The 24,177-nt window shown below is 48.4% G+C and overlaps 1 protein-coding gene across 2 annotated transcripts in view; it reads left to right on the forward strand.

The window, feature by feature from the left end:
- The window catches only part of AP2M1 (adaptor related protein complex 2 subunit mu 1), a 42,007-nt gene extending 18,314 nt beyond the window's left edge, over window positions 1-23,693 (forward strand). Inside the window, exons 3-11 of one of the 2 annotated variants that reach the window (XM_074963437.1) lie at window positions 6,904-7,169; window positions 8,775-8,857; window positions 14,545-14,680; window positions 14,820-14,961; window positions 20,015-20,134; window positions 20,761-20,896; window positions 21,829-21,926; window positions 22,125-22,236; window positions 22,669-23,692. In XM_074963437.1, the coding sequence (XP_074819538.1) occupies window positions 6,904-7,169; window positions 8,775-8,857; window positions 14,545-14,680; window positions 14,820-14,961; window positions 20,015-20,134; window positions 20,761-20,896; window positions 21,829-21,926; window positions 22,125-22,236; window positions 22,669-22,803 (1,228 nt within the window). In that variant the 3' untranslated portion in view covers window positions 22,804-23,692. Of the gene's footprint in view, window positions 1-6,903; window positions 7,170-8,774; window positions 8,858-14,544; window positions 14,681-14,819; window positions 14,962-20,014; window positions 20,135-20,760; window positions 20,897-21,828; window positions 21,927-22,124; window positions 22,237-22,668 lie in introns of both variants that reach the window. The other variant, XM_074963438.1, reaches the window with a different exon arrangement.
- The last annotated feature ends 484 nt before the right edge of the window (window positions 23,694-24,177 follow it).

Below are 24,177 nucleotides of genomic sequence, written 5' to 3' on the forward strand. Positions count from 1 at the left end.
GATGGTAAAAAGTGCCCTGCTAGTAAGGCTGGGCTTCTCAGCTAAAAACCTCTGTAAGGAGATGCTTCCTAACTTACAGTGAAGCTGGTAGATTTGCAGTTAAAGCAGGAGTGATAAAATGGCATTTGAGTGTATACCACATACCAGGCCTAGGGGACACATGCTAGTCTTCCCCATGAGCATGGGGAGAAAGAGGGTATGTTTCCATACTTGGATATGGCTGCATTGCCTGCAAAGCCATTGGGCAAAGTTTGCGTAGGTCCCAGGAGCTGAAGGTTACATCTGACTTGTATAAAAGAGGTAGTCTACAGCTGTGGTTCTCAACCAGGGATACGCATACCCCTGGGGGTACGCAGAGGTCTTCCAGGTGTACATCAACTCATCTAGATATTTACCTAGTTTTACAACAGGCTGCATAAAAAGCATTGGTGAAGTCAGTACAAACTAAAATTTCATGCAGACAAAATGAGAAAGTAAGCAATTTTTCAGTAACAGTGTGCTGTGACACTTTTTTTTTATATTTTTGTCTGATTTTGTAAGCAAATAGTCTAAGTGAGGTGAAACCTGGGGTACTCAAGACAAATCAGACTCCTGAAAGGGGTACATAAGTCGGGTAAGATTGAGAACCACTGGTCTACAGGGCCCAGCATGCAATTCATTCTTACTGCTTGGATCAAGCCTGTGATATCCACTGGCTACCATAAAGACAATGGCAGCTGAATTTAGGCAGCCCCTAGAATAGATTTAAAACTTGCTTTACCTGCAGGAGGAATAGTTCAGTGGTTTGAGTATTGGCCTGCTAAACCCAGGGTTGTGAGTTCAATCCCTGAGGGGGCCATTTAGGGATCTGGGGCAAAAATTGGGGTTTGGTCCTGCTTTGAGCAGGGCGTGGGACTAGACGACCTCCTGAGGTCCCTTCCAATCCCTGATGATGGGTCACTGACCTCTATTTATCAAGTCAAGAATCCAAAGATCTAGCCGTGCTCAACAGGAATAATGTGTCAGCTAGTGCCTCCTAAGATGGAAATCAGACAGAAGCATTCCAGTGAAGTTAGCAGTCCAACTCTCAAGTGCAGCTTTTTCCTTTTTAAAAAAAAAAAGTTATGCAAGGCCCTTTTTATACAGTGAAACTCTTGCCTCTAGTGGATTCTAGCTCATGTCCAGTATCAACAGATTGGAATCACATAATCAAATCAAAAAGAAAAGGAGTACTTATGGCACCTTAGAGACTAACCAATTTATTTGAGCATAAGCTTTCGTGAGCTACAGCTCACTTCATCGGATGCATACAGCCGTCTGAACCTTGTGTGATCTGCTGGGTATTGACACACACGCCTACGCTAATGCAGAACATGTAGCGGAGAAACAAGTATGCAAATATCAACATGTAAAGTCTCATAAGAATTCAGTTAAGGGTATGAATTCTGCAACCTTGTAGAGCTAAAAGTTGATTCTAGTGCCTCTCAAAATGGCACCACTTAAGGATGCTTTATCTGAATAGCATCCATTGAAACACTGGCCAGCAAAAGGCTGTAGCTGGGCCAAATAATTTGCAGTTCCCCTTGTTTTGCACCGCCAGCATGTCCGTCTTTCAGAGCCTAACGTGCAGTGAGGCATCTAATCTTTTTTGCATGGAAAGTCACCCTTGTGACTGGAAAAAGCTCCTGGCAGAACAGAAGGTAGCAGTACTGGAGCCTTGGCCTTTGCTCTCAGTCCTGTACTTCATTCAGCAGTTTGCACCTTCTTTGGGCTCAGGACCCATTTGTAAACCTTGATGGCCTGTCATGACCTAGTAAATAGCCTTAGTGTGCAAAAAAACCCCAAAAAACTGGCTTAAATATTTGTTACCCATGATACTTAATATATATTAAGTACACACAGTGTATTTATTTAGCATCGTAACAGTAGCTCCTGTCCCCACTCTGGGCGTTGTGATCTCTGAGGTTGCAGCACTGCTCAGGTTCGCCTGGTACCCTGCACTGGCTGGGCTAAACTTGAGTGGCATTGTGATCTGGTACTCGGGGTTGGAGAACCACTTAGTCATATTTGGCTCTTAGCTCTCATGGAGGAGCTGGGCCAAACCTGAACAGCACCCCATGCACCATGTTGCAACTCCTGGAACAAGGAGTGGAGCCCAGCCAGCCCTGTGGGACCAGAGCTGCCACTGCAGGGTAAGCACGGGGTCGGCTCACTCTGCAGCTCTCTGCTTGACCCTTTGACGCATTCATCATGACCCCTGGGTTGAGAAACGTGACCTATGCCTTGCTAAGCAAATTGACTAGCCAGCCTGGGCCCATTTAACCTCATTTTACTGAAGGGGAACTCCTACCTCTACACGGCTGTGGAGATCAGAATACTGTATGTGGATTTTGCTTTCAGTAACTTTCCTCCTCTTACAAATAAGGGAATTGAGGCCCATGTTAAATGACTTGTATGGAAGGAACTATAAAAGTAGGTCTCTAAAATTACTACAGCTGCTTGGTGAGGATACATGGTTGGTGAGGAGATTATAAAGTGGGTTGGCTTGGCCTGGCCTGGGCCTGTACATATGCTCAAACTCCTAATGTGGCTGAGTGAGGTGGGTACTTATGCCTTCAGCACCCCTTTCCAAGGGCAGAGCATAAACTTTGGTGAAAGAAGCTTTCTGGAGTGAAGCGTTTCTCACAATTTGCAGCTCTGCAAAACTGCTTCACTTTCACTTCTCTTGTAACCTCTAAAACTGGTAAAGATCAATTAATCTTCCGGCAGGAACTTCACTTGGCTCTTAAAGTGCCCAAAGAATTATTGGGGGTTTCTTCTGTCAATGTGGTGGAACCTGGTACAGAGTTGGCTAATGGCCCACATATGCTGTTTTTATAAATAGCTGTAACTTGGTAGGGAGTGTCCTGTGCATGCTAAAAACTTGTGATGGAAGTGAGCAATTAAATTAGGGTTTTCTGCTGTACTGAGCAAGTGTAGTGAGCAAGGAGAGCTTAATGCTAATGTCCAAACCAGGAAATAGCAAAGCCATGTCTGCTTCAAGCTGTTGCTGGCCCGTCTCTGCCGTTTAGCACATCATTAGAGTCCAAAGAGAATGGAATACTATCCAGCTTCTAAGTATTCGAAAGGAAATAAAAAATACTGTTGTGCAGTGTCCTAAGTGGAGTCTGGGTATGAAATGCTCCAGGCTTGTTGCTAAAGCATTGCTGGATCAACTCAGTATCCTAAATGGCTGTATTGTGACTCCTGGAGCCTGTGGGCTCTTGTTTCCAAACCATCTTAGCTGAACAGTGATGTAAATGCAAAAGTCAACATGAATGTCATGCCCAGAGGGGAGGTATGCATGCCACAAACAATCACTGCTGATGTCCTTGTTCGTTGGTCGCTCATGACCTGAATTTCGTCTTTCGGTGCCAGAGTTGAGACCCACTGACCGGATGTCTGTCTTTGGAGGGAGAGGATTGAGACTGGATGGGGGTGGAATTGGGAAGACTTGCGCTGCTGCTTATGCTTTATGTGAACTCTGAGAAATTAAGGCCTCTGACTCCTTGGCTCTTGTTTGGCCCCTTCACTCCTGCCAAACTCTGTGGAAACTTGAAACCTACACACTGGGGGAGAAACTCAAAGCCATGGGTCTACAGTAGCTAGAACTCTTTCCCCTTGTGCATATGTAAAATCTTAAACTGCATATGGTAACTTGGTGTCCATTGAGCAGAGTAGCAGTTAAGTAACCATTGCTTTGAATTTCCTGGCACTTCACAAGTTTGAGTGCTATACAGATTTGTTTGCTTGCAACTTCTCTCTAAAAGAATGGCTTGAAATAAATGCATGTAGAGCATCTGCCAATGCCATTTAACTAGATGCATGCATAAATGGTCTTGTTACCTTTCTTAAACTCCATATTGAAACAAAAGCACAGTGCATTTAATTCAAGATTACATGGAAGGGTTCACTGTAACCTTCAAGTGCAGTTTTTATTTGTATGGTTAACTCCTGAAGTAATCCTACCTGCGTTGAAACATGCAGATCTCCATATAGACACCTGGTAGGAATGTGCTATTAAATGACAAATTGCATGTATCCTCTAATTCTTGAGCATTTGATTTCAAACCAGACTCTCTTAATATTGATCTTGTGCTTTGATTATCACACACTCGCTCTTAGTTGTGCCAAGATGATGGTAAAGTGCAGCATCTGAATCTTCTGGAAGTGCCATCTCTCCTTCGTGCTCTGATTGTGCCTGCCTTTCTATAATTCCCTATGGTTGGACCAAGCCTCAGATGCTTCAGTCAAAACAGCCTTTTAGGAGAGAATGGTGCCTCAGTCCGATCAGTAATATCATGCCTGATGTCTGCTGGTAGGAGAAATCTAAACTCTAAGCAGGCTTCTCCATTAGATGCAGCCTGACGCTTTGAGGCTTCTTCATTTTTGGTGTCTGCTATTTTATTTGTAATAAACTGCACATAAGAGTGCAAATTGGGTAATACTGATAGCAACTTGGGTATGGCTCTGACTAAACACCCAATTAGAGCTGCAGCTAAACAGCACAGAAATCTGTTGGCACAGAGGGCTGCTGAGTGACCACTGCATGTTAAGTTTCTGTCTGCAATTGCTTTGCTGCTGTCACAGCTTCTGACTTTCCATGAAGTACCTCCTTCGCCTCTTGTGCCTGGAAACGGGGAGGGGGTGCTATTTGGTCTCTCCTTATCTCTTTGGATTCATTGTGCTTTGTGTGTGTTTCTAACCCTTTCTCTTGTTGCTGTCACTCCTCCTTTCTTCGCTGGCGCCATTTCTGTCCATCCCATCTCATTGGCTGCTGTAGCAATAGGTAAGAGACGCGTGGCAGGCCATGACTGGCCCAACAAAGTGGGGAATTGATGTGCTAAAAGTTTCATTCATTTGATGCTTCCTCTCTGTCTTGGCCAGTCCATGACTCTTGGGGCTAGTATTAGTGTTAGTGGGGGGAAGATTTAGCTCAATCCTGGAGCATTATCATTCATTGCAGGGTTTATTGGGTAACACTTAAGTATTACTGAGGAACTTAAACTCTTCGGGATGAGAGGTAATTCTTATCAACTTGTCTCCCTCTTGAAGACGGAAACTAAACTAGTATTCTTCAAGGTTCTTGGGTAGTAACAATGTATGTTATCAAGTGTAAGTGACAAAGATTGAAGGGGCTGGAACTTAACCCATTTTGAGGATGTGTTTACTATCCAACTCACTAATATTGACTGTACCCAGTATCTTGACTACCAAAATGCAAAGGCATCAGAATTGCAGTAGGCAGTTCAGCACCTAACAGCCTATTAGAAATAGTGTTTATCTTCTAGATCAGCGGTTCTCAAACTTTAGCAACCTGAGGACCCACATTTTGATTTAAAATTTTTCCTGGACCCCCAAGCCTCCTGCTTCACTCCACCCCTCTTTCCCACCTCTTTCCTCCCAGTGCCTCCTGCATGCTGTTGAACTTGGAAGGAGGGGGAGGAGTTGATCAGCGGGGCCAGTGGCTCTGGACATGACTTGTGGACCCCCTGGAGTACCTTCATGGACCCCCAGGGGTCTACAAACCAGTTTGAGAAACCTTGTTCTATATCATAGGGTCAGTCCCAGAGCAGAGATATTGAAGGACTATTGTATGGCTCCTAGCTCATTCCTTGGTGTACAGACACTAGTTCTCAGGCTTGCATCAAGAAAAGAGTGTGAAAAGCCTCCTGACTTACTCCCTGGATTCCTAGTCTTAATGGACTTTCAGCTTAATTATGGGAGTACAGTCTGGTAACTATGCAGTGGCCAGGATGCCAAAACCTTCCTGCTACATAATGCAGAAGGTTGAAGAGCTAGCCTCTGGAGTTTGTTCTAGGTTTAAATTCCACATCTCTCAAAAGTAAAGGCATTTGTACAGTAAGGACTTGGTCTAGTGCACATAAATTGTCAACTGTGTAGTGGGTTTTAAGACAAAGGACCTGAATGGCAGTGCATCATGTTGAGATTAAGGGGAATGGCAGAGCTACATAGCGAAGCTTGCACAGTACCTGCCTGCACTATGCAACTACACTAGTGCATTTCCATTAGCATGTTGCACCCCTGGAATTCTAAAAACTATCAGCCAAACCACTCTCCTGTTCTATAGTTGAGGTATAAGGACTAGCAGTGTAGACTGGAAACAAGTAAAATATGCTCTAAATTCTACATTTCACCTACTGGTTTGAGCTTCCTCATTAATGCTTGCTGTGTTCAGAGATTAAGCACATCTGGGAACAGTCCCATTCCTGACACCACCTGCCTCCATACATCAGGCAAGTGAATCTAGTAGGATTTGATGGATTTTCACAATGGCATGTGATATGACAGCAGTTCCTTTCATGCAGAAGGGGTTGCAGTCAACCTAAACATCAAGCAGGTTGTGGGGGGCAGCAGGTGTAGAAGCCAGGCTGCTGTGAAGCTTTAAGGAGCAGAGAATAGGAAGTAACAGGCTGTGTATTTAGTCAGAATTGGGTTTCTCTCTACCTAGGCCACAGCCTGCTATGCCTTTTGGCCTCTGACAGTGCTAGCCAATGAGGGAGCACTAGCAAGGTAAATTGAGAGGAAGCCTCTTGTTAGGCCAGTTGAGAAACTTCCATCTGGAGGCAGATAGGAATTGGCGTTGAGCTATAGTCCAGAGCTTCTTAGAGGTGCAGTAGGTTCTCTTTCCTCGTCCCCCTCACATAGTATATTGCAGGATTTAACATGTTAACTCTGTTCCTGAACTCTGTTAGACCCCATTAGCTATAATGTCCCAAACACCCTTCCTGATAAGGGCCAGGCAAATGTAGCTGTAGCTTAACAAATGTAGTCCTTAAGCAACTTGGCTACAGTTTCTGACCAATCTGCAGAGTGCATGTGGAGTTTAATTCTGTTTTTCCGCCTCTTGTGACAACCCTCTAGGCGGAATGCAGTGGACGCCTTCCGTGTCAATGTCATCCACGCACGGCAGCAGGTGCGTTCGCCTGTCACCAACATTGCCCGCACCAGTTTCTTCCATGTCAAGCGTTCCAACATCTGGCTGGCTGCAGTCACCAAGCAGAATGTCAATGCTGCCATGGTCTTCGAATTCCTCTACAAGATGTGCGACGTGATGACTGCCTATTTCGGGAAGATCAGCGAGGAAAACATCAAGAACAATTTTGTGCTGATCTATGAGCTGCTGGATGGTGAGTTACCCAGTTAGTTGCCAGGATCCAGTCAGCCATAGCTTACCCCCATCCCAGCGTTGGCTCTGAGTAGCTTCATGTAGTTTGTATGGGGCAGGGCCATGTAGCTTCTAGCTCTGCTTTAAAGTTCCCCTGCATTCTGCCTTCCGGTGTTCTCAAGTGTAGGATGATGGAGCTTTCCCCATTCTCAAACACTTAAGCTTGTTAGCTGCTCCTCACTTCAGTAGTGAGATTCCTGTGCTATGGTGATGATGAGCATGGCATAAACATGTTGAGAAAGTGAAGCAAATCACTGCTTCAGCAACCATCATTGAATCTAATCGAGATGGCGTCCATGCCATGTGGGCTATTTGCCCTGTTCCTTACTTGGTGTTCGAGCAAGTCTGGGGAGCTAACACCTCAGCCCTCTCTTCCCACTGAGGTGATAGTGCAGTTCAGAGCTGCTTCCAATGGCATATTATTGTAGTCTCTTCTATCTGGATGCTCACTGAAACTTTTTTGATGCTCAGTGTATTTTTTTTAAAAAATACACTAAACTGCTTGGGTCTGTGGAGGCTAAAGGTCTGCACTTGGGCTGATTCTGGGTCCTCATCTTGCCTAATGCCAATACAAATAAAATTATTTCTAATGTCGTGACTCTAGATAGCCAGTGTCAGCTGTTTCCTAAAACTGAGCTCCATCTTCCTCCAGACTTGAAATCAAAAGAATAAAACAAGTGTGGGTGTACTAGGATTCAGAGCCTGTCCAAAGGTCACAGTTAGTGCTTGATAAACTCTCTACAGGTTCCTCTTGATGGGGGTGGAGGAGAAGCTGCAGAGCTGTAATTTATTCATTTCTCTTACATGGCAGGCTCTGCCTTTGGTGCTCAAAGCCTGCCCTCTCCTAGCAGAGTGGTAACAGTTCCTGCATGTGCAGTGTCATGTTATATTCACATTACAGGTTTGCCATCCCCGCTGGATTTTGTGTAGGTGGCCCGCTCTCCCCTGGAGGGGCAAAGTGCACTTCTTTCTCTGTAGCTAACAGCTGTTTCTCTCCCCTGCTGGCTCACCCTGCGGTGTCACTACTCTGCTGTTATTTTTTTAGGTTTTGATTTTTATTACATCTTCATGCGAAAATCAAAACCTAAAGAAAATGCTGCAAAGATAGATTATTCTGCTGTTGGATAGACCCTCTTCACTGTCCCTTGGATGTCTCTGGATAGACCCTCTTCAGTGTCCCCTGGATGTCTGTCTTGTCTTGCTGGTATTTAGACCCTGAAGTACAGCGCCGTGAGAGCTAGTGAGCTCCTCACTTCCAGATGGACAAACCCTCCCTTGCCCCCAAACTGGCTTGAAAATTCGATTTCCCCCAGACAGTCGCTGCCGTTAGTCCAGCAGGGCTGTGTCTGCTGCAGAGGAGCATTCTGATGCAAGTCTTGGGCTGGTCCTGTCTGCCCTGCTTCAGAGGCTCCAGGCTCTGTGTAGCGGGGTGGGCATCCGTGCCCCAGTCCTTTCTCCCTCTAGGAATGTTTACCGCTGGGGACTGCTTGCGTTGGAAGTGACTTACACCCTACAGCTCTCTTGTCTTGTGAGTTCTTTGAGCTGATTATTCTTTACCCTTCTGTAGAAATCCTGGACTTTGGCTATCCTCAGAACTCTGAGACAGGGGCTCTGAAAACCTTCATCACTCAACAAGGCATCAAGAGCCAGGTAATGAAAGGGATTTGGGATATAGTAGCACCGTCCTGTCCCTGTTCTATCTTGGTATAAAAATCTGTTCAAGGAAGTGTAGGGGTCTCAGCCTCTTGGGGGAGGGATCTATCTAAAGTACACAAACTTTGACCATGGGATCTGAGCTGGTCATGGTATAGGAAGCTGGATAGATTGAGCATAGGGGAGAACCTGAGCAGTGTTTCACTCTGTGCTTATGATGTACTTGCTCCATCTCCTTGTTTCTCTCCCACAAGGGTGGGGATTGAGCTGGGGCAGCTCTTATCACTCCTTTACTTGCAAATGTTCAATAGTTTGATTTCATTGAACTGACTGACAATGAGGCTGACAGGTGGAGATAAACATCCTAAGTCCTAGTCATAGCCCAATTAGGGAGAGAACTTGTTCATATCCCTCTGCTAGAGCAGGATGGCTCCGACTCCTGCTCCAATCTACTCTCCAGTTCTCAGTGTCTCAAGCCATGGGGCTCTCACCTTCACCTGGGTGACCTTTTTTGCAGCCTGATGAGTCTTGCTGTTAATCTCCCTTATTCTTAGTTACATGGCCTTGCCCTCACAGATTTAGATGCTGCTTTGTTTAGCTTTTGTACAATGGTAGCACCTAAAAAGTCCCAAATGAAGTGTGCTAGGTAGTGTACAGACACCAGGCAGTGTCTGCCCCAAAGAGCTTAAATCTAGATAGGAAAGAAAAAGTGTGATCACTTGATGATAGAAGATCCTCCATGTGCCTGAAAAGGAGGGCTGGGTGTTAAAGGAGGGAAGCTTAATCCCCATGAAGGAGGGTGTATTCCCTTGCCGTTCGGTGCTTTTTGGACTGTACAGCCTGAAGTAGAAGTAAGAATTGGGCTTGTTTGAACTCATTGGGCAGGCATTGCTTGTGAGATCTTACTGATGCACTCAACTTCACAGAGCTGGTCATGAAATCCACCTGCTATGGAGTAGGAGTTGGTCATGAGGCAGAAGGGCCAAGTGGGGTGATAATTCTGCAGTTGCAGTTCACGTTGGACCCTGTGGAATTGCTGGAGGCACAGCAGTCATTCAGCTCCGGTTCCGAATGGCCATGCCCATAGCAGGCCAACTATACACTCCATCCAGTTTTTAGGCAAAAGCCATGCAATTCAGAGTGGAGAATATCACTTCTCCTCACCTGCTCTGCATAGGCAGAGTTGGAAGAAGAAGGGAGGGGACTCAAGTCCTAAACCTGCATTAGTGAGCAGTCTGAATCTTGTTAATCTGAGTTTCTCCAGGGCTGCAGTCCAACTACCTTCATCTGCACTAACTTTCCCAGTAACTGCTTTTTTTAAACCAGAAATCCCAGCAGTGGCCTCGCCCTTGGCCAGTCCAGAGCCCCACCCACATTCCCTCTTGCACAAACTGCTGACTTGTACTCCAGCAGGAAGTGTCAGGGGGCCAGATGTGAAGGCTCTGGAAAGGCTGCTCTTCCAGGCTTCCTCACTCCCTCCTGTTCACTCCAGCCTGCTGCAATCTGACATGCCGGGCAGTCAGTGCCCAAACTGGCTGAGTCAGCTCCAATGCCTAGGAACACTTAAAACTAACCATCTCCGTCACTTCCTTCCTTGATATTTTTTTTTTAAACACTGCTCTTCATTCCTGTTTTTAGCAAATCTTCATGCTGGTAGGCAATAAGCTGCCACATACAGCTCAGGCTCCATCACCATCATACATAGCTCATTCAACAGCTGGGCAAAGAGCCAGATGTGCTGTTATCCCTGTAATAGAGTAGTTTTAGACTACACGTCCTGGTAATGGTCCATCTTGAACCAAATAACAATTCTGCTTTGCATGCTGGGATTCTGTCAATGGGCTTCACCCACCTATTAAAAACAAGAGCAGATTCGGTCTGCAGCTGGCATTGTACCTACAAGGCCCTCAGATTGTTCTGCTTGAGAGTCCTACCATATTTCCAGGACTTCATCATGCACTCTGCATCTCTATCGAAGAAAGCAAATTTTGCTTGGAATCCAGACTTCTGTGTCCAAGGACTTTAACTGCATGTAACCGTTGAGACTGAACCCGCAAAAGCACGTACACAGGGCAACACTAGGTGGCTTGCCTGCCCTGTTTGTGACAGACATTTTTAGGCCTCAATCCAGCTGTAGTGTGGAAAAGGCTACTCTACACAAAGCATCCTTCAGTTCCAAATAGTCTGACTGACTTATGACACTTTCCAAATAGGTTTGAACTCTGCTTCCTTTGACCAGGGTCATCCCTACCAATTATGGTGCCCTATGCAGCCTGAGCACCTCCTCTTCTCCCCCCCCCCCCCCCCCAGCCCCGCAGAGGGTCTTGGCCGCACTCAAGGCCTGCGGGGCTGGGGAGGCAGGAGCTATGGGAGGCTGCTTTGGGGGAGGAGGCTTAGGTGTCATCTCCTTCCTCTCTTCCCCCCTGCTTCCCCTCCTCCTCCTCCTCCCCCCCCCCCCCCCCAGCACTCACCAGTGGCAGGAAGTGGAGTGACCTGGCCCCAGCCCACTCAGCTTCCCCCCAGCCTTGTTACTCAGGGGCGGGGAAAGGACCACCCACTGCAGCGACTGGGAGGTGGCAGAGTGGGCTGAGGCTGGGTTGCTCTGCTTTCCATCACTGCTGGTGAGTGTGGGGTCACTGGGGGAAGAGGTGGAATAGGGGCGGGCAGGGGCGAAGGATAAGAGGCAGGGCGGAGGGAGTTGTCCCGGGTCCCACACGCCGCTAGGAATGGCCTTTCCCCTTGCAGTGGGCACAGCCCACCTGGGGCCGGCCGGGGGATAGGGCTGGCCACCGGAGCTGGTGCTGCCTCAGACATCATGAATTCTGGGGCAATTTGGTGTCCCAAATTTCATGGTGCCCTACACAGCTGTGTATTCTGCGTATGCCTAGGGATGGCCCTGCCTTTGACACATTGACCCCTTACCACATCCATAGGATGGTCTTATACTGTCCAAAATGCACATTGCCTTCTTGGAAGGGCTGGTAACAACTGGACACAAATGTATCCTGGAAATGGTGGTTCTGACCGGCTATTGCTTTATAGCTTCTCAAAGCAGCTCCCAGAGGGTGCTGGAAAGGGCGTCATGTCACTGTGAAGCTCATGACAGACATTAGTGTGTCCCTTCCGGTCAATATTGTGTACCCACATAAGGGGTAGTCTGCCTTCTAGGGATACCTGGCACTGGAACAGGGTACGGATTGCATCGATCTCCCTTGGAAGAAGCTGGCACTGTAGCTTGGCTCATCCTCCCTTTCATGAAAAACTAAACTCTCAGCTTTTGAAATCTTTTCCTAATGGCCCTGCTTCTGGGCAGAAAAAGGGAGGCCAGTTTGCCATCTCTACACCCTGTATTATAAATAGGAACTAATTCTAGGAAAAAATCACACATCACACTTCAAAAAGTGTGCCCTATTTGAATTTTCTACTGCAATTCCCATCCATCAGCATCTCCCTTACTTCTCACTTATTAGCAAAGTTCTGGACATTCTGCAGCTATAGGAATTCTATAGCTACAAAATGTCTGGTAATCCCCACTCTGAATTGGAAGCCTCTCTGCATTCCAGGGCGCGTGCTGATTAGCACTCCACATGCATCCCCCAGGAGATGACATGCTGGGCCTGTCTCAGTAGCTGTGTGTTCAAAACAGAATCCTGCAACACCATAATATTCCAAGGATTTAGTGAATACAATAGCTGTGGGGCTGCCTCAGCAGAGCCAAATACCCTTGAACAGTTGAGGTCGACCACCTCTCCAGCTTCATTCAGTAGAAGCGGTTAGACTTGCCCCATCTGGCTGCTGGGCAAAAACAGCCCAACAGAGTTGCTTGAGCAGGAACTCACCTCAAAGCAACATTCATCCACTTGAGCAGTGGGCTGAGCTAGAGCCATACACCCCACTGGCTTTCCCATGTGTGACAGCATTCTGCAAAGTGGCTCTGACTACCCAATCAACCATGACTTGCATCTGATAGCCAGTGGAACATTTACTGGTTATCTGTGTGGCAGAAACTGGAGCCCCGGGGATTCATGTCTGCTCAAGCCTCCCCATTCCTACCATTAGGCCTAAAATTGAAGCAATAGTTTGGCAAAAATATTCAAAGGATTGAAGGATACACATATAAGGAGGTGGTCAGTGGGGGTGGGTGAGTGACCATGGGGTACCCTGCAGGGTATTTGGCGAAGTGCTGTATGGACCGTGTCCTGCAGATCCTGAGCTAGTATCTTGTTTAAGGAAGGCAATAGTCTAATGGCAGCATGAGCACAAAACTGGAGATATTTGTAACCTCGTTAATGAGGAGCCTGGCATAGAACCAAATTCCCTGCTGTTCATGTGTTTGGTTTACAATACTGAGTTCACACACTGCCCCCTTGTGGCTACCACCACAGGGACGTGAGACAAGGCTGATGTTGGCCAAAACATAGCCATTTTCCTGGAAGAACCAGGATTAAAATGGGGCCTAATGGTGAAAATGAAACCTAATGTCTGCATCCACTGCTATGAGATTGTCTTACAGAGTACCCTCCTGCTTCACTCTAATATCCCCTTTGCAGCTGTGCTGGGGCATGGCAAGTGCCAATGACTTAGACTGAGGGGAGTGCAGAGTCTAGACCCAGTGCAAGGGTGTGTCTTGCTGTGCAAGGCCTGGTGCTCACCCAAGTGAGTGTTCTCCACTCTGCCTGCACTGCTGAGCAGATTTCAGGCTCCTGCCTTGTCCCTGTTCAGTGGTGCCTTGACGGGTCATGTCTGGAAGTAGTTCCTTCAGTGCTGGAGTGCTCCATAGCCTGAGCTTACAGGAAAGCTTTCAACTTGTTTGTGCTTATTAGTTGCCCAGACAGTGACAAGCTAACCTACTGTGTTCCCCTCCTGAGGTAGCCCTGAACCTAACCTGCCTCTTTCCTCTTCCTTCCCTTTCTTGCTACTGACCTGCTTGCCTGTTAACTCTGTGTGCACAACACTTGCTGCTATACATCTGCTTCCTCTCGCTCTGCGTCTGACTGGACCTGCCTATAGCACCAGGTAGGCGAACCTGCTGTACGGCCCAGCAAATCCATAATGATGTTATAGTGCAGATGAGTTAGTGGGATTAGATCCCAGAGCAGCAGCTGTTATACTGACCCGATGTATGTGTAACTTGACATGGAATGGCTGTCCCCAACTTGAATATTTTTGAGTGTCTCTTGCCAGCCATTGGAAACTGGTCTGATCCTGGCCTGAGTAAAATACAGGACAAAGCTTGTCAAACTCATGTCTTGTTACATTCGTCTGGTGGCATTATTCTTGGCTAGCCCAGGGTTTGCTGTCAGCCATCATGGCTTGGTAAAGCCTGAACTGCATTCTGGGTCTAATTTCCCTGTACTTAACCCTTGGTCTAACTATGCGCTACCTGACCTAATGGAAAGAGACCTATCCTTGCTTCCTTATGATGGCAGAGACTAGAGCCAGATGAGTGAGAATAATCAGTCCCTTCCCAGAACAAGGGAACTCTTCTTATGGACACTGCACACTAACTTGGCTAATGATACCCAATGGGGTATCATGATGGCACCCTAGATCAAGGCAACAGATGTAGTCTCATGGCCGATTGTGTCTTGCACTGCAAGCAACTTGCTATATATTCAGATGTAAGCTACTATTAATGCTTAATGTTGGGTTTCCAAAGAACTATCATCTTCCCTCTTATTCAGACTAAAGAAGAACAATCGCAGATTACCAGTCAGGTGACTGGTCAGATTGGCTGGAGACGTGAAGGGATCAAGTACCGTCGGAATGAGCTTTTCCTGGATGTGCTGGAGAGTGTGAATCTGTTAATGTCACCACAGGGTAAGTGGAAGAGAAGCAGGCTTTTGTCACAGTGGATAGGCCTGGAATCGGCAATCTCCCCAGGGGGCAGGAGTGGAGATTCTGTAGGTAGCAACCTAACCTCCTGGTGTTGCTTCAGTGTGTGTTCTTCTCCACCCAGGTCAGGTTCTCAGTGCCCACGTCTCTGGCAGGGTGGTGATGAAGAGCTATCTGAGTGGAATGCCAGAGTGCAAGTTTGGCATGAATGACAAGATCGTCATTGAGAAACAGGGCAAAGGGACTGCGGATGAAACAGGGAAAAGGTAAGAATGTTAAGGCAGGATTCCTTAGCCAGGGACTTAGCAGTTTTTGATCTGGTAGACAGAGGTGATGTGAGATCGTCCTCATCTCCTTGAGAACTGGACCATTAGATGTCTTTGAATATACTGTATTGATGCTTGTTGCTCTGAAGGTTAAAAGGGGAAAGCTGGCCTGAAGGCATCAGCATAGATAATTTTGCTGGCTTGAGAATAAGCTGGTTCCAGGAACCAGGGCCGATGTGAACAAGGAGACAACCTGGTGCTAGTTGCACAGAAGCTTTGGTGTCATTAGTCTACACAAGACCATGAGAGTAGCTGGGATCCTGTAGGTCCAGGCATGGCTGTGTCCTACTTGGCTGCAGAGGGAACCAACTACTCTAGTGGCTTTTCACTCCGACATGCCACTGTGGAGTCGGAGGTCTGTGGGAGGCTTTGATTCCTCCACTTCCTCCCTATGGTGGTTGCCTGCAGGGATCCCCTGGGGAGCTGCTTCCTTCCAGAGTACAGGTTTCAGAGTAACAGCCGTGTTAGTCTGTATTCGCAAAAAGAAAAGGAGTACTTGTGGCACCTTAGAGACTAACCAATTTATTTGAGCATAAGCTTTCGTGAGCTACAGCTCACTTCCTCGGATGCATACTGTGGAAAGTGTAGAAGATCTTTTTATATACACCCAAAGCATGAAAACATACCTCCTCCCACCCCACTATCCTGCTGGTAATAGCTTATCTAAAGTGATCACTCTCCTTACAATGTGTATGATGATCAAGTTGGGCCATTTCCAGCACAAATCCAGGTTCTCTCACCCCCCCCCCCACCCCCCAACCCACTCTCCTGCTGGTAATAGCTTATCTAAAGTGACCACTCTCCTTACAATGTGTATGTATGTACCCGCATGGTCCCACAGTATGCCAACATTTTTATGGCTGACTTAGAACAACGCTTCCTCAGCTCTCGTCCCCTAATGCCCCTACTCTACTTGCGCTATACTGATGACATCTTCATCTGGACCCATGGAAAAGAAGCCCTTGAGGAATTCCACCATGATTTCAACAATTTCCATCCCACCATCAACCTCAGCCTGGTCCAGTCCACACAAGAGATCCACTTCCTGGACACTACAGTGCTAATAAACGATGGTCACATAAACACCACTCTATACCGGAAACCTACTGATGGCTATTCCTACCTACATGCCTCCAGCTTTCACCCTGACCACACCACACGATCCATCGTCTACAGCCAAGCTCTGCGATACAACCGCATTTGCTCCAACCCCTCAGACAGAGACAAACACCTACAAGATCTCCATCAAGCATTCTTACAACTACAATACCCACCTGCGGCAGTGAAGAAACAGATTGACAGAGCCAGAAGAGTTCCCAGAAGTCACCTACTACAGGACAGGCCTAACAAAGAAAATAACAGAATGCCACTAGCCGTCACCTTCAGCCCCCAACTAAAACCCCTCCAACGCATTATTAAGGATCTACAACCTATCCTGAAGAACGACCCAACACTCTCACAAATTTTGGGAGACAGGCCAGTCCTTGCCTACAGACAGCCCCCCAACCTGAAGCAGATACTCACCAGCAACCACATACCACACAACAGAACCACTAACCCAGGAACCTATCCTTGCAACAAAGCCCGTTGCCGACTGTGCCCACATATCTATTCAGGGGACACCATCACAGGGCCTAATAACATCAGCCACACTATCAGAGGCTCGTTCACCTGCACATCCACCAATGTGATATGTGCCATGTATGTTGGTCAAACTGGACAGTCTCTATGTAAAAGAATAAATGGACACAAATCAGATGTCAAGAATTATAACACTCATAAACCAGTCGGAGAACACTTCAATCTCTCTGGTCACGCGATTACAGACATGAAAGTTGCGATATTACAACAAAAAACTTCAAATCCAGACTCCAGCGAGAAACTGTTGAATTGGAATTCATTTGCAAATTGGATACAATTAACTTAGGCTTGAATAGAGACTGGGAGTGGCTAAGTCATTATGCAAGGTAACCTATTTCCCCTTGTTTTTTCCTACCCCCCCCCCCCCCAGACGTTCTTGTTAAACCCTGGATTTGTGCTGGAAATGGCCCACCTTGATTATCATACACGTTGTAAGGAGAGTGATCACTTTAGATAAGCTATTACCAGCAGGAAAGTGGGGTGGGAGGAGGTATGTTTTCATGCTTTGTGTGTATATAAAAAGATCTTCTACACTTTCCACAGTATGCATCCGATGAAGTGAGCTGTAGCTCACGAAAGCTTATGCTCAAAGAAATTGGTTAGTCTCTAAGGTGCCACAAATCCTCCTTTTCTTCTTCCAGAGTACTTAATTGTTCAAGCAGCCTATTCTAGCCAATGCTACATGATCACTAGCACTATATCCTCATGAAGGAGGGAGCACAGGCTAATCTCCTGTTCCATGACTAATGTTGAGGCCAGATCACTGACCTTTGAGCCCTGCTTAAAATGGCCAGTTAGATGACAACTTCCTGTTAATCACTTGGTGGTAAACCTGTCTCTGGGCAGTGTTGAGCAAAGAGCAGGTGATGCTGCAGCTGAAGGCTCCCTCCCCACCCACCCTTGTGGGCTTAGTTCTTGGTGCCACGTGCTCAGTCAGTTCCCTTGCTCTCATGCTGTAGAGAGAGGCTTGTGCTCTCTCCAGCTTCCCTGCTTGGGACTAGAGTGCTAACTCAGGCGGGGGCTGCCGACAGCACTGAGCAGCTCCGGCCTCCCACTAACCATTTGTTACATTTTCTCTTGTTTTCTGCTGACCCCAGTGAATTGGGAAGGTAGATAATCTGCTTTTGCTGTGTGCGCGCACTGTGCTCCCTATCCCTGTCTCTTGCTTTGCGTGACTTGTGCATGTGACTCAAACTTCAGACACTTCTCCTGATGGTTCCTGTGACTGAGCTGCTACCTGCTTACCCTTCAGAACAAGCCAAGGATGAGCACTTCACTGTCCCCTTTAATCCCATCTGTCCAGTAGCTGTGTTGTAGATGTGACCCTTGGCAAGGAGCTACTGCTCTGGGAAATCCTCTAGCTCAGCAGTTCTCAACCAGGGGTCTAGGGCCCTCTGGGGGGCCACAAGCAGGTTTCAGATGGTCTGCCAAGCAGGGCCAGCATTAGACTCGCTGGGGCCTACGGCGGAAAGCTGAAGTCCCACCATATGGGGCAGAAGGCTGGGGCCCTGAGCCCCACCACCCAGGGCTGAAGCCAAAGCCTGAGCAATGTAGCTTCATGGGGGGCCCCCTGTGGCATGGGGCCCCAGGCAATTGCTCTGCTTGTTACCCCCTAACACTGGCCCTGGGTTTCATATGCAGAAAAACATTTGTTGTGGCACAGGTGGGCCGTGGAGTCTTTGTAGCCTGTTGGTGGGGCCTTAAAAAGAGAGAGGTTGAGAGCCCCTGCTCTAGCTAGTAAAGTTCTCTGCATTGGCTGGTAAGTCTCCAGCACTAGTAGCCAATAGCAGCCATCTCTCGCCAAAGCTCCTTTATTGGCCAGAAGTGTTAAGTGGGGAGACAGGATGGGAGTTTTCAAAGCAGGTTTGCCAGTTGTAACGCTGCCTCTCCAAGGTAGGGAAGCAGGAAGGGAAACTCCCCATCTCGGTGATCAAAAACTGAGCTGTCTCTGGCCACAGCAGCAGTGAGCAGGAGCACTGAATTCTGGTACTGAAGTGCCCAGCAGTGGTAACTGTCTTCTGAGTTCCAGTGTATGGAGGTTTAAGGCACAAGCGGCTCCGCTTTCGTGTAGAAGCTTAAGTTAGGCAATCCTGAAGTCCCAGCCTCTCCATAATTCTCCGATAAGTAGGACTTTTCAGTTCTGCAAAAGTATTGACTATTGTAATTGGCTAGTCCAGCGATAAAGGCCTTCCATAGATACACAGGAAGGAACCAGGACCTAAAGGTTTCTCTTTCCCTTGGCAAAATAGAAGGGCCTTGGGCTTCTCTGAAGAGGAAGCAGTAGGCAGATCCCACTGAAGAGTGGCCCATTCAAGGCTGCAATACAAAGGCTGTGTATAGTAGATACTGACTAGTCAGACTGGAGCCTGTCCTTGTAGCCTCCACCACTGGCTGCTTTAGGATACAGATTATTGCATAAATGAGAAGCAAACTGCTTCCCAGGCTGCTTGTTCTTACACAGCTCCCCCATTGGCCATGAAGCCCTCAAGGCCTCCCAGCCACCAGACTCCTGCACTCTGGCATCTTTCCCTTTCACTTTTGGTGTCTTTGTCCCTTTCACGCATCCCCTCAAAGCTTTTGAGGCAAAGTGCCCCTTGTGTCCTCCGAGGCAGAAATGAGGATAATCAGAGTGTTTGGAACCCAGTTGCTATCCCAGGCACTCTGGTCATTCCAGGAGCAGCGTCTATCCAGCTTCTACAGGTACAATGCCAGAAACTCAATATCTGAACTTAAGACCTATGGCAGGGAAGCATTGTCCTTCACAAGCCAAACTTGTTGTGCTGGCTGGCTCAGTGAGGAAGGGTTGTGGCCCTGGAATGAACCACTGTTAGGTGCATGGAAACATGGCTGGTGACTAGAAAACTTCACAAGGTGGAAATTTTGAGAAGAAAGGGACACCCCAGAGGGTCAGAGTGGAATAGCGCTGTGTGCAGGAAAATGCCTCCTCTCCCCTCAGACTTCACTGCAGGGACGCCTCCTTGGGTGAGGTTGGCTGAGTTTCCCATGGCCCAGTGAAGTGATGTTAGTTGGGCAGACTCCAGCATTGTTGTCCAGCTCACATCATGGGGGGCACCCAGGCAAGGCCTGGGTTCAGGTTTCTCACTTAGTGTCCTGAAGGTCTGATACAACTTCAGTGGTTCACTGAGACAAGGAAAGTGTGTGTCTGAGCTGGCAGGTCTGTCCCCCCTGAATCTCTCCTCCCTCCCTGCCTCCCTCACTTCGTGGATACACATGATGGCAAAGTGCTCACATAGAATACTCGCTATGAAATGCAATGTGGGCAGACCTCGCTTGCCCCACGACATTCTAGGTGGCCACAAATTGCACTTTAACTTTCTGTCTTGTGCTATAGCGGCAAACAGTCAATCGCCATTGACGACTGCACTTTCCACCAGTGTGTGCGGCTCAGCAAGTTCGACTCGGAGAGGAGCATCAGCTTCATCCCACCTGATGGAGAGTTTGAGCTAATGAGGTATGGCCACTGGGAATGCAGGGCCACTGCATTGGTCTCCCTCGCTGCTGCAGGAGTCTCCCTCTGTGCTGCTAGCTTCCAGCTGGCCTCAAGTTCCTTGAGCACTAGTGCAACCTACCCGTCTGGTCCCTCCTTCCCTCCTAGGGGTTTCACAGGTCTATAGGCTAACAAGCTGAGCCTTGCACCTTCTCAGAGGAGAATGATCTGCTCAGCTCTCTGTTTTACAGATGGCACACAGGTCAAGGGCCTAAGCCCAGGGTCATCTCAGCCATTCCCAAAGCAGTGCATACAGATCCCCTAATCTGTAGGGTGCAGCCCTGTTTCCTAGCACTTAAACCAACCTGTATGTGACTGGCTCAAGAGCCAGGAACAGATTCCAAGAATCCAGACTCTTAGTCCTGTATCTTAACCATTGGCCTCTACTTCCCCATCCTGCTTGTGGGGCAGCTCACTTTAAATGGTGTCTCCAGCTAGTGCTCTTAATAAATCGTGGAGCCATCCAGCAGTCTGAGCTTACCTCTAGTACATGGCTGGCCTCCCCATTTTTGGGAGAGCTGCTGCTATTTGAGGCCATAAGGGCCTTCTCCTTTGCAGGGTTTATTAATGTGTTCGTCCTATCCCTGCAGATACCGAACCACCAAGGACATCATCCTGCCCTTCCGTGTCATTCCCCTGGTGCGGGAGGTGGGCCGCACCAAGCTGGAAGTAAAAGTGGTGATCAAATCCAATTTCAAACCCTCCCTGCTGGCCCAGAAGATAGAGGTAGGACAAAGCCCCATGCGGTTTTGTGCTTTGGAGGGAAGCAGGGGGCTTAGCTGGGACCCCAGTATCCTCTGTGCAAGACTAGAAAGGCTCAGTGTTGGTGCTGCCATTCAGGGAGATAAAGAGCTACGAAGTCAGCTGTGTGCAATCCGCCTGAAAAGTTGCACCTCAGAATTGGGACGATTCCCTAGGTGCTGGACTGGGCTCACTTTGTGCTCTTCCAGGCACCTGCCCAGCAGCTGTTTGCTGAGCATTCCAGCCACTGTTAATGCTTGTACCCTTCTCACTCACCTGATGCAGGGAGCTATGAGCAGCCCCATTGCTCACTGCAGCCAGAGGTAACCAGGCCAAGTACAGATGTGCAGCAGCAGAGCCTGCTGCCAGGGGGAGCATAATACTGCAGTGCAGAACTCCTGACTACCTCATCCAGGTGTTCATGGTGTACATTAATGTAAACCTCTTGGGCTCGCGTGCAAACGTGTTCCCCTCATGCATACATCTCTGCAGTGGGGTTTACCCTTCCTGAGGGCTGCTTGTAATACTTGCTGGAAGGCATACACATGCTTTCCCCCCTCCAATGCTTCCTCAAGCAGATCTGCCTGCCTGAATTAAAGGGAAAAGGCTTTATCTTGCCCTTCACTTGGCTCCTTCAGCACCAGCTGGCAGTTTTGGCTCTCGGGGGTTTAAAGCGCTCTCTCCAAGCCCTTGGGTTTCTTTCCCTCTGGGTAGAGTCTCATGCTATAATTCCTGGAGCAGTATCTAGTGTTTCTGCAGTAGCAGCTAGCTTGTGAGCCCTGGAATGGATGGGATAGGGTCAGGGATACAGGACAAGCTGCCCAGTCATGCCTGTTCTTGAGTTAAGATGAAGCTGCCCACAGACTCTCAACCCCAGCCAGAGTTCTTCCTGCCTCTGCTCACTGACTGTCTTCCAGGTCCGAATCCCAACTCCCCTCAATACCAGTGGAGTGCAAGTCATCTGTATGAAAGGGAAGGCAAAGTACAAGGCCAGCGAGAACGCCATTGTGTGGAAGTAAGTGAACATGGCAGCTTGGACGCTGCTTGCATGGGGCAAACCACGCTTCCATGCAAATCAGGAGTAACTCCACAACTCTGCTGGGTGCTTGGGGCCTGCAGCACCCTGTCTGCACTAGGCCAGACCCCTCTTTCCTAGAGAAGAGGTGGAATAGCTGGAATCTGAGTCTGACATCTCTGGCCTTTTCTTTTCTAGAATTAAGCGTATGGCTGGAATGAAGGAGTCCCAGATCAGTGCAGAGATTGAACTGCTGCCCACCAATGACAAGAAGAAATGGGCTCGGCCGCCAATCTCCATGAACTTTGAGGTAGGATGACTGCATCCCTCCTCCTCAGACACAAATCTAGCCTTGTGGGCACTTGGCTGCTGCCACCTGTCCTGCTGGGAGGAACCTCTGCTATGGAAGCGCTCTCCTGCTCAGGCTTGTAGGAGGCCACTTTAGGAGTCATGGGAGGAGGTCCACAGTTTGTGTTCCTAACTGCAGTGGGAATGTTCCCTGTGTGGCTGTAGCACTCCCTGTGTTTGTGCCTTCAAAGTCACTAGAAATGCCTTCCCTGTTCCTTCCCGCAGTTACCCTCTGGCTTTTGCCATGCCTGGTTTGGAGGAATATCAGCCCTAGGACTAGGAGTTCTGTGCCAGGCTCATAGCATTGCATCCCATGATCAGGATCCACGGTGCCTGCAGTGTTCTCAGATGCTCTGCTCATACTCTTTCCATTGGTTGTTCCCTCTCTGAACAGGTCCCATTCGCACCCTCTGGGCTGAAGGTGCGTTATCTGAAAGTCTTTGAGCCAAAGCTGAACTACAGTGACCATGATGTGATCAAATGGGTGAGGTACATCGGCAGGAGTGGAATCTACGAGACCAGGTGCTAGCCCCAAGAGGCTGGTGGGTTCCCTCTCTTCCCCAGCCACCCTCCCAGTCTCCTTGGTCTTCAAGTACACTTAAAGAGAGCATTTGTCTGGCCCCCTCTGCACACGGATTGGAAGTTAGACCCCTGTGGTTCACCTCGGGAATGGACTCTCTCCTGTCTGTGATCTCCGTTACCACCAGAGTGGCAGCTGAAGTTCAGAACCTGACCATGCACAGGAGGAGCATAGCTAGCCTCCTGCTTCCTGTCCCAAGGTGGGGAGGGACTAGTCTAACCACCATCCTCCTAGGATCGTTCTAGGGAACATCCACCATTAAACTCTTCTGTTGGTGTCTCGCTACTTGCATCATATCCTAGTATTTTTGAAGTTCTTGTGCATATGTACTCGTAGAGTAGGCCTGAAAACCATAGACTGGACAAATCTGAGTTGACGCTGACCTGGCTCCTGTACTAGTTATTGCTGTCGTGGTAGACGTTGCTGTGCAGTCTGAGGCGCCTAGGTGTGGTGAGTGCGCCAAGCCTCCCCACCTCCCTTTTTTTCCCTTGCAAAGTCTTCAGTATCGTGTCCTGCCATGGGAAGGTTTGTGACCAAAAAAGGATGAGGGCTTAAGACGCTCTCGCTGGTGTGTATGTGGGTGGCACAGCATTTCACAGCCCATATCAGGTCCTTGGCGCACTTACCCCCACCTGATGCTGGCTTGAGCCAGAGTCTGCCCTCAGTGGATTGGAAACTCCTCTTCCATCCCAGCGGGTGTGGGCGCAGGTCATCCTTACTCTACCCAGGATGTGAACTACAGGATCCGTCCTTGGCAATCTGAAACATGATGGCCAGTAAGAGCCCCCGTGCCCCAGCCCGCCCTCCCCACACTTCTACCAAATGCTTCTGGGTCTATAGAAATGCTGCTGCTACCCACAGTCCTCTGCTTCGAATAGTGTGGTCTCCATTTTGTACACGTTGTGATTTGTCCAGTTCTAAACCTAATAAAGTACGTAGAACAGAGGAGGCTGTGAGAGCTGTTGTTACGGGGGCCCTGAAGGAGCCGAGCTGGGACACTGGCTTTGACCTGTAAATACTGCCATGTTGCTGGAAATGTCAGGGCTCCTAATAGCTTGAGACTTTGCCTGGGTGGGATAGGTGAGGAGGGCCAGTGAAGCTCTTGCTTGCCAGTAATGGCAGCACCACTCACCTGGCCACTCGCTCCCTGGACTCTCGGGTTGTGACAGAGCTCCCCTGCAGCAGACACCCTCATTTTGCAGTAGCCAGCAGTGCTGCTAACTTGTTCAGACCTCTGACTTCTCAAATGACTCTGCAGGGCAGCATGTGGCAACACCCTGTAGCCCAGTAGTAAATGGGCAGAACCCCTAAATTGAGGGGGGG

This window comes from Natator depressus, chromosome 9, assembly GCF_965152275.1.
Source record: "Natator depressus isolate rNatDep1 chromosome 9, rNatDep2.hap1, whole genome shotgun sequence".
Taxonomy (NCBI): Eukaryota; Metazoa; Chordata; order Testudines; family Cheloniidae; genus Natator; species Natator depressus.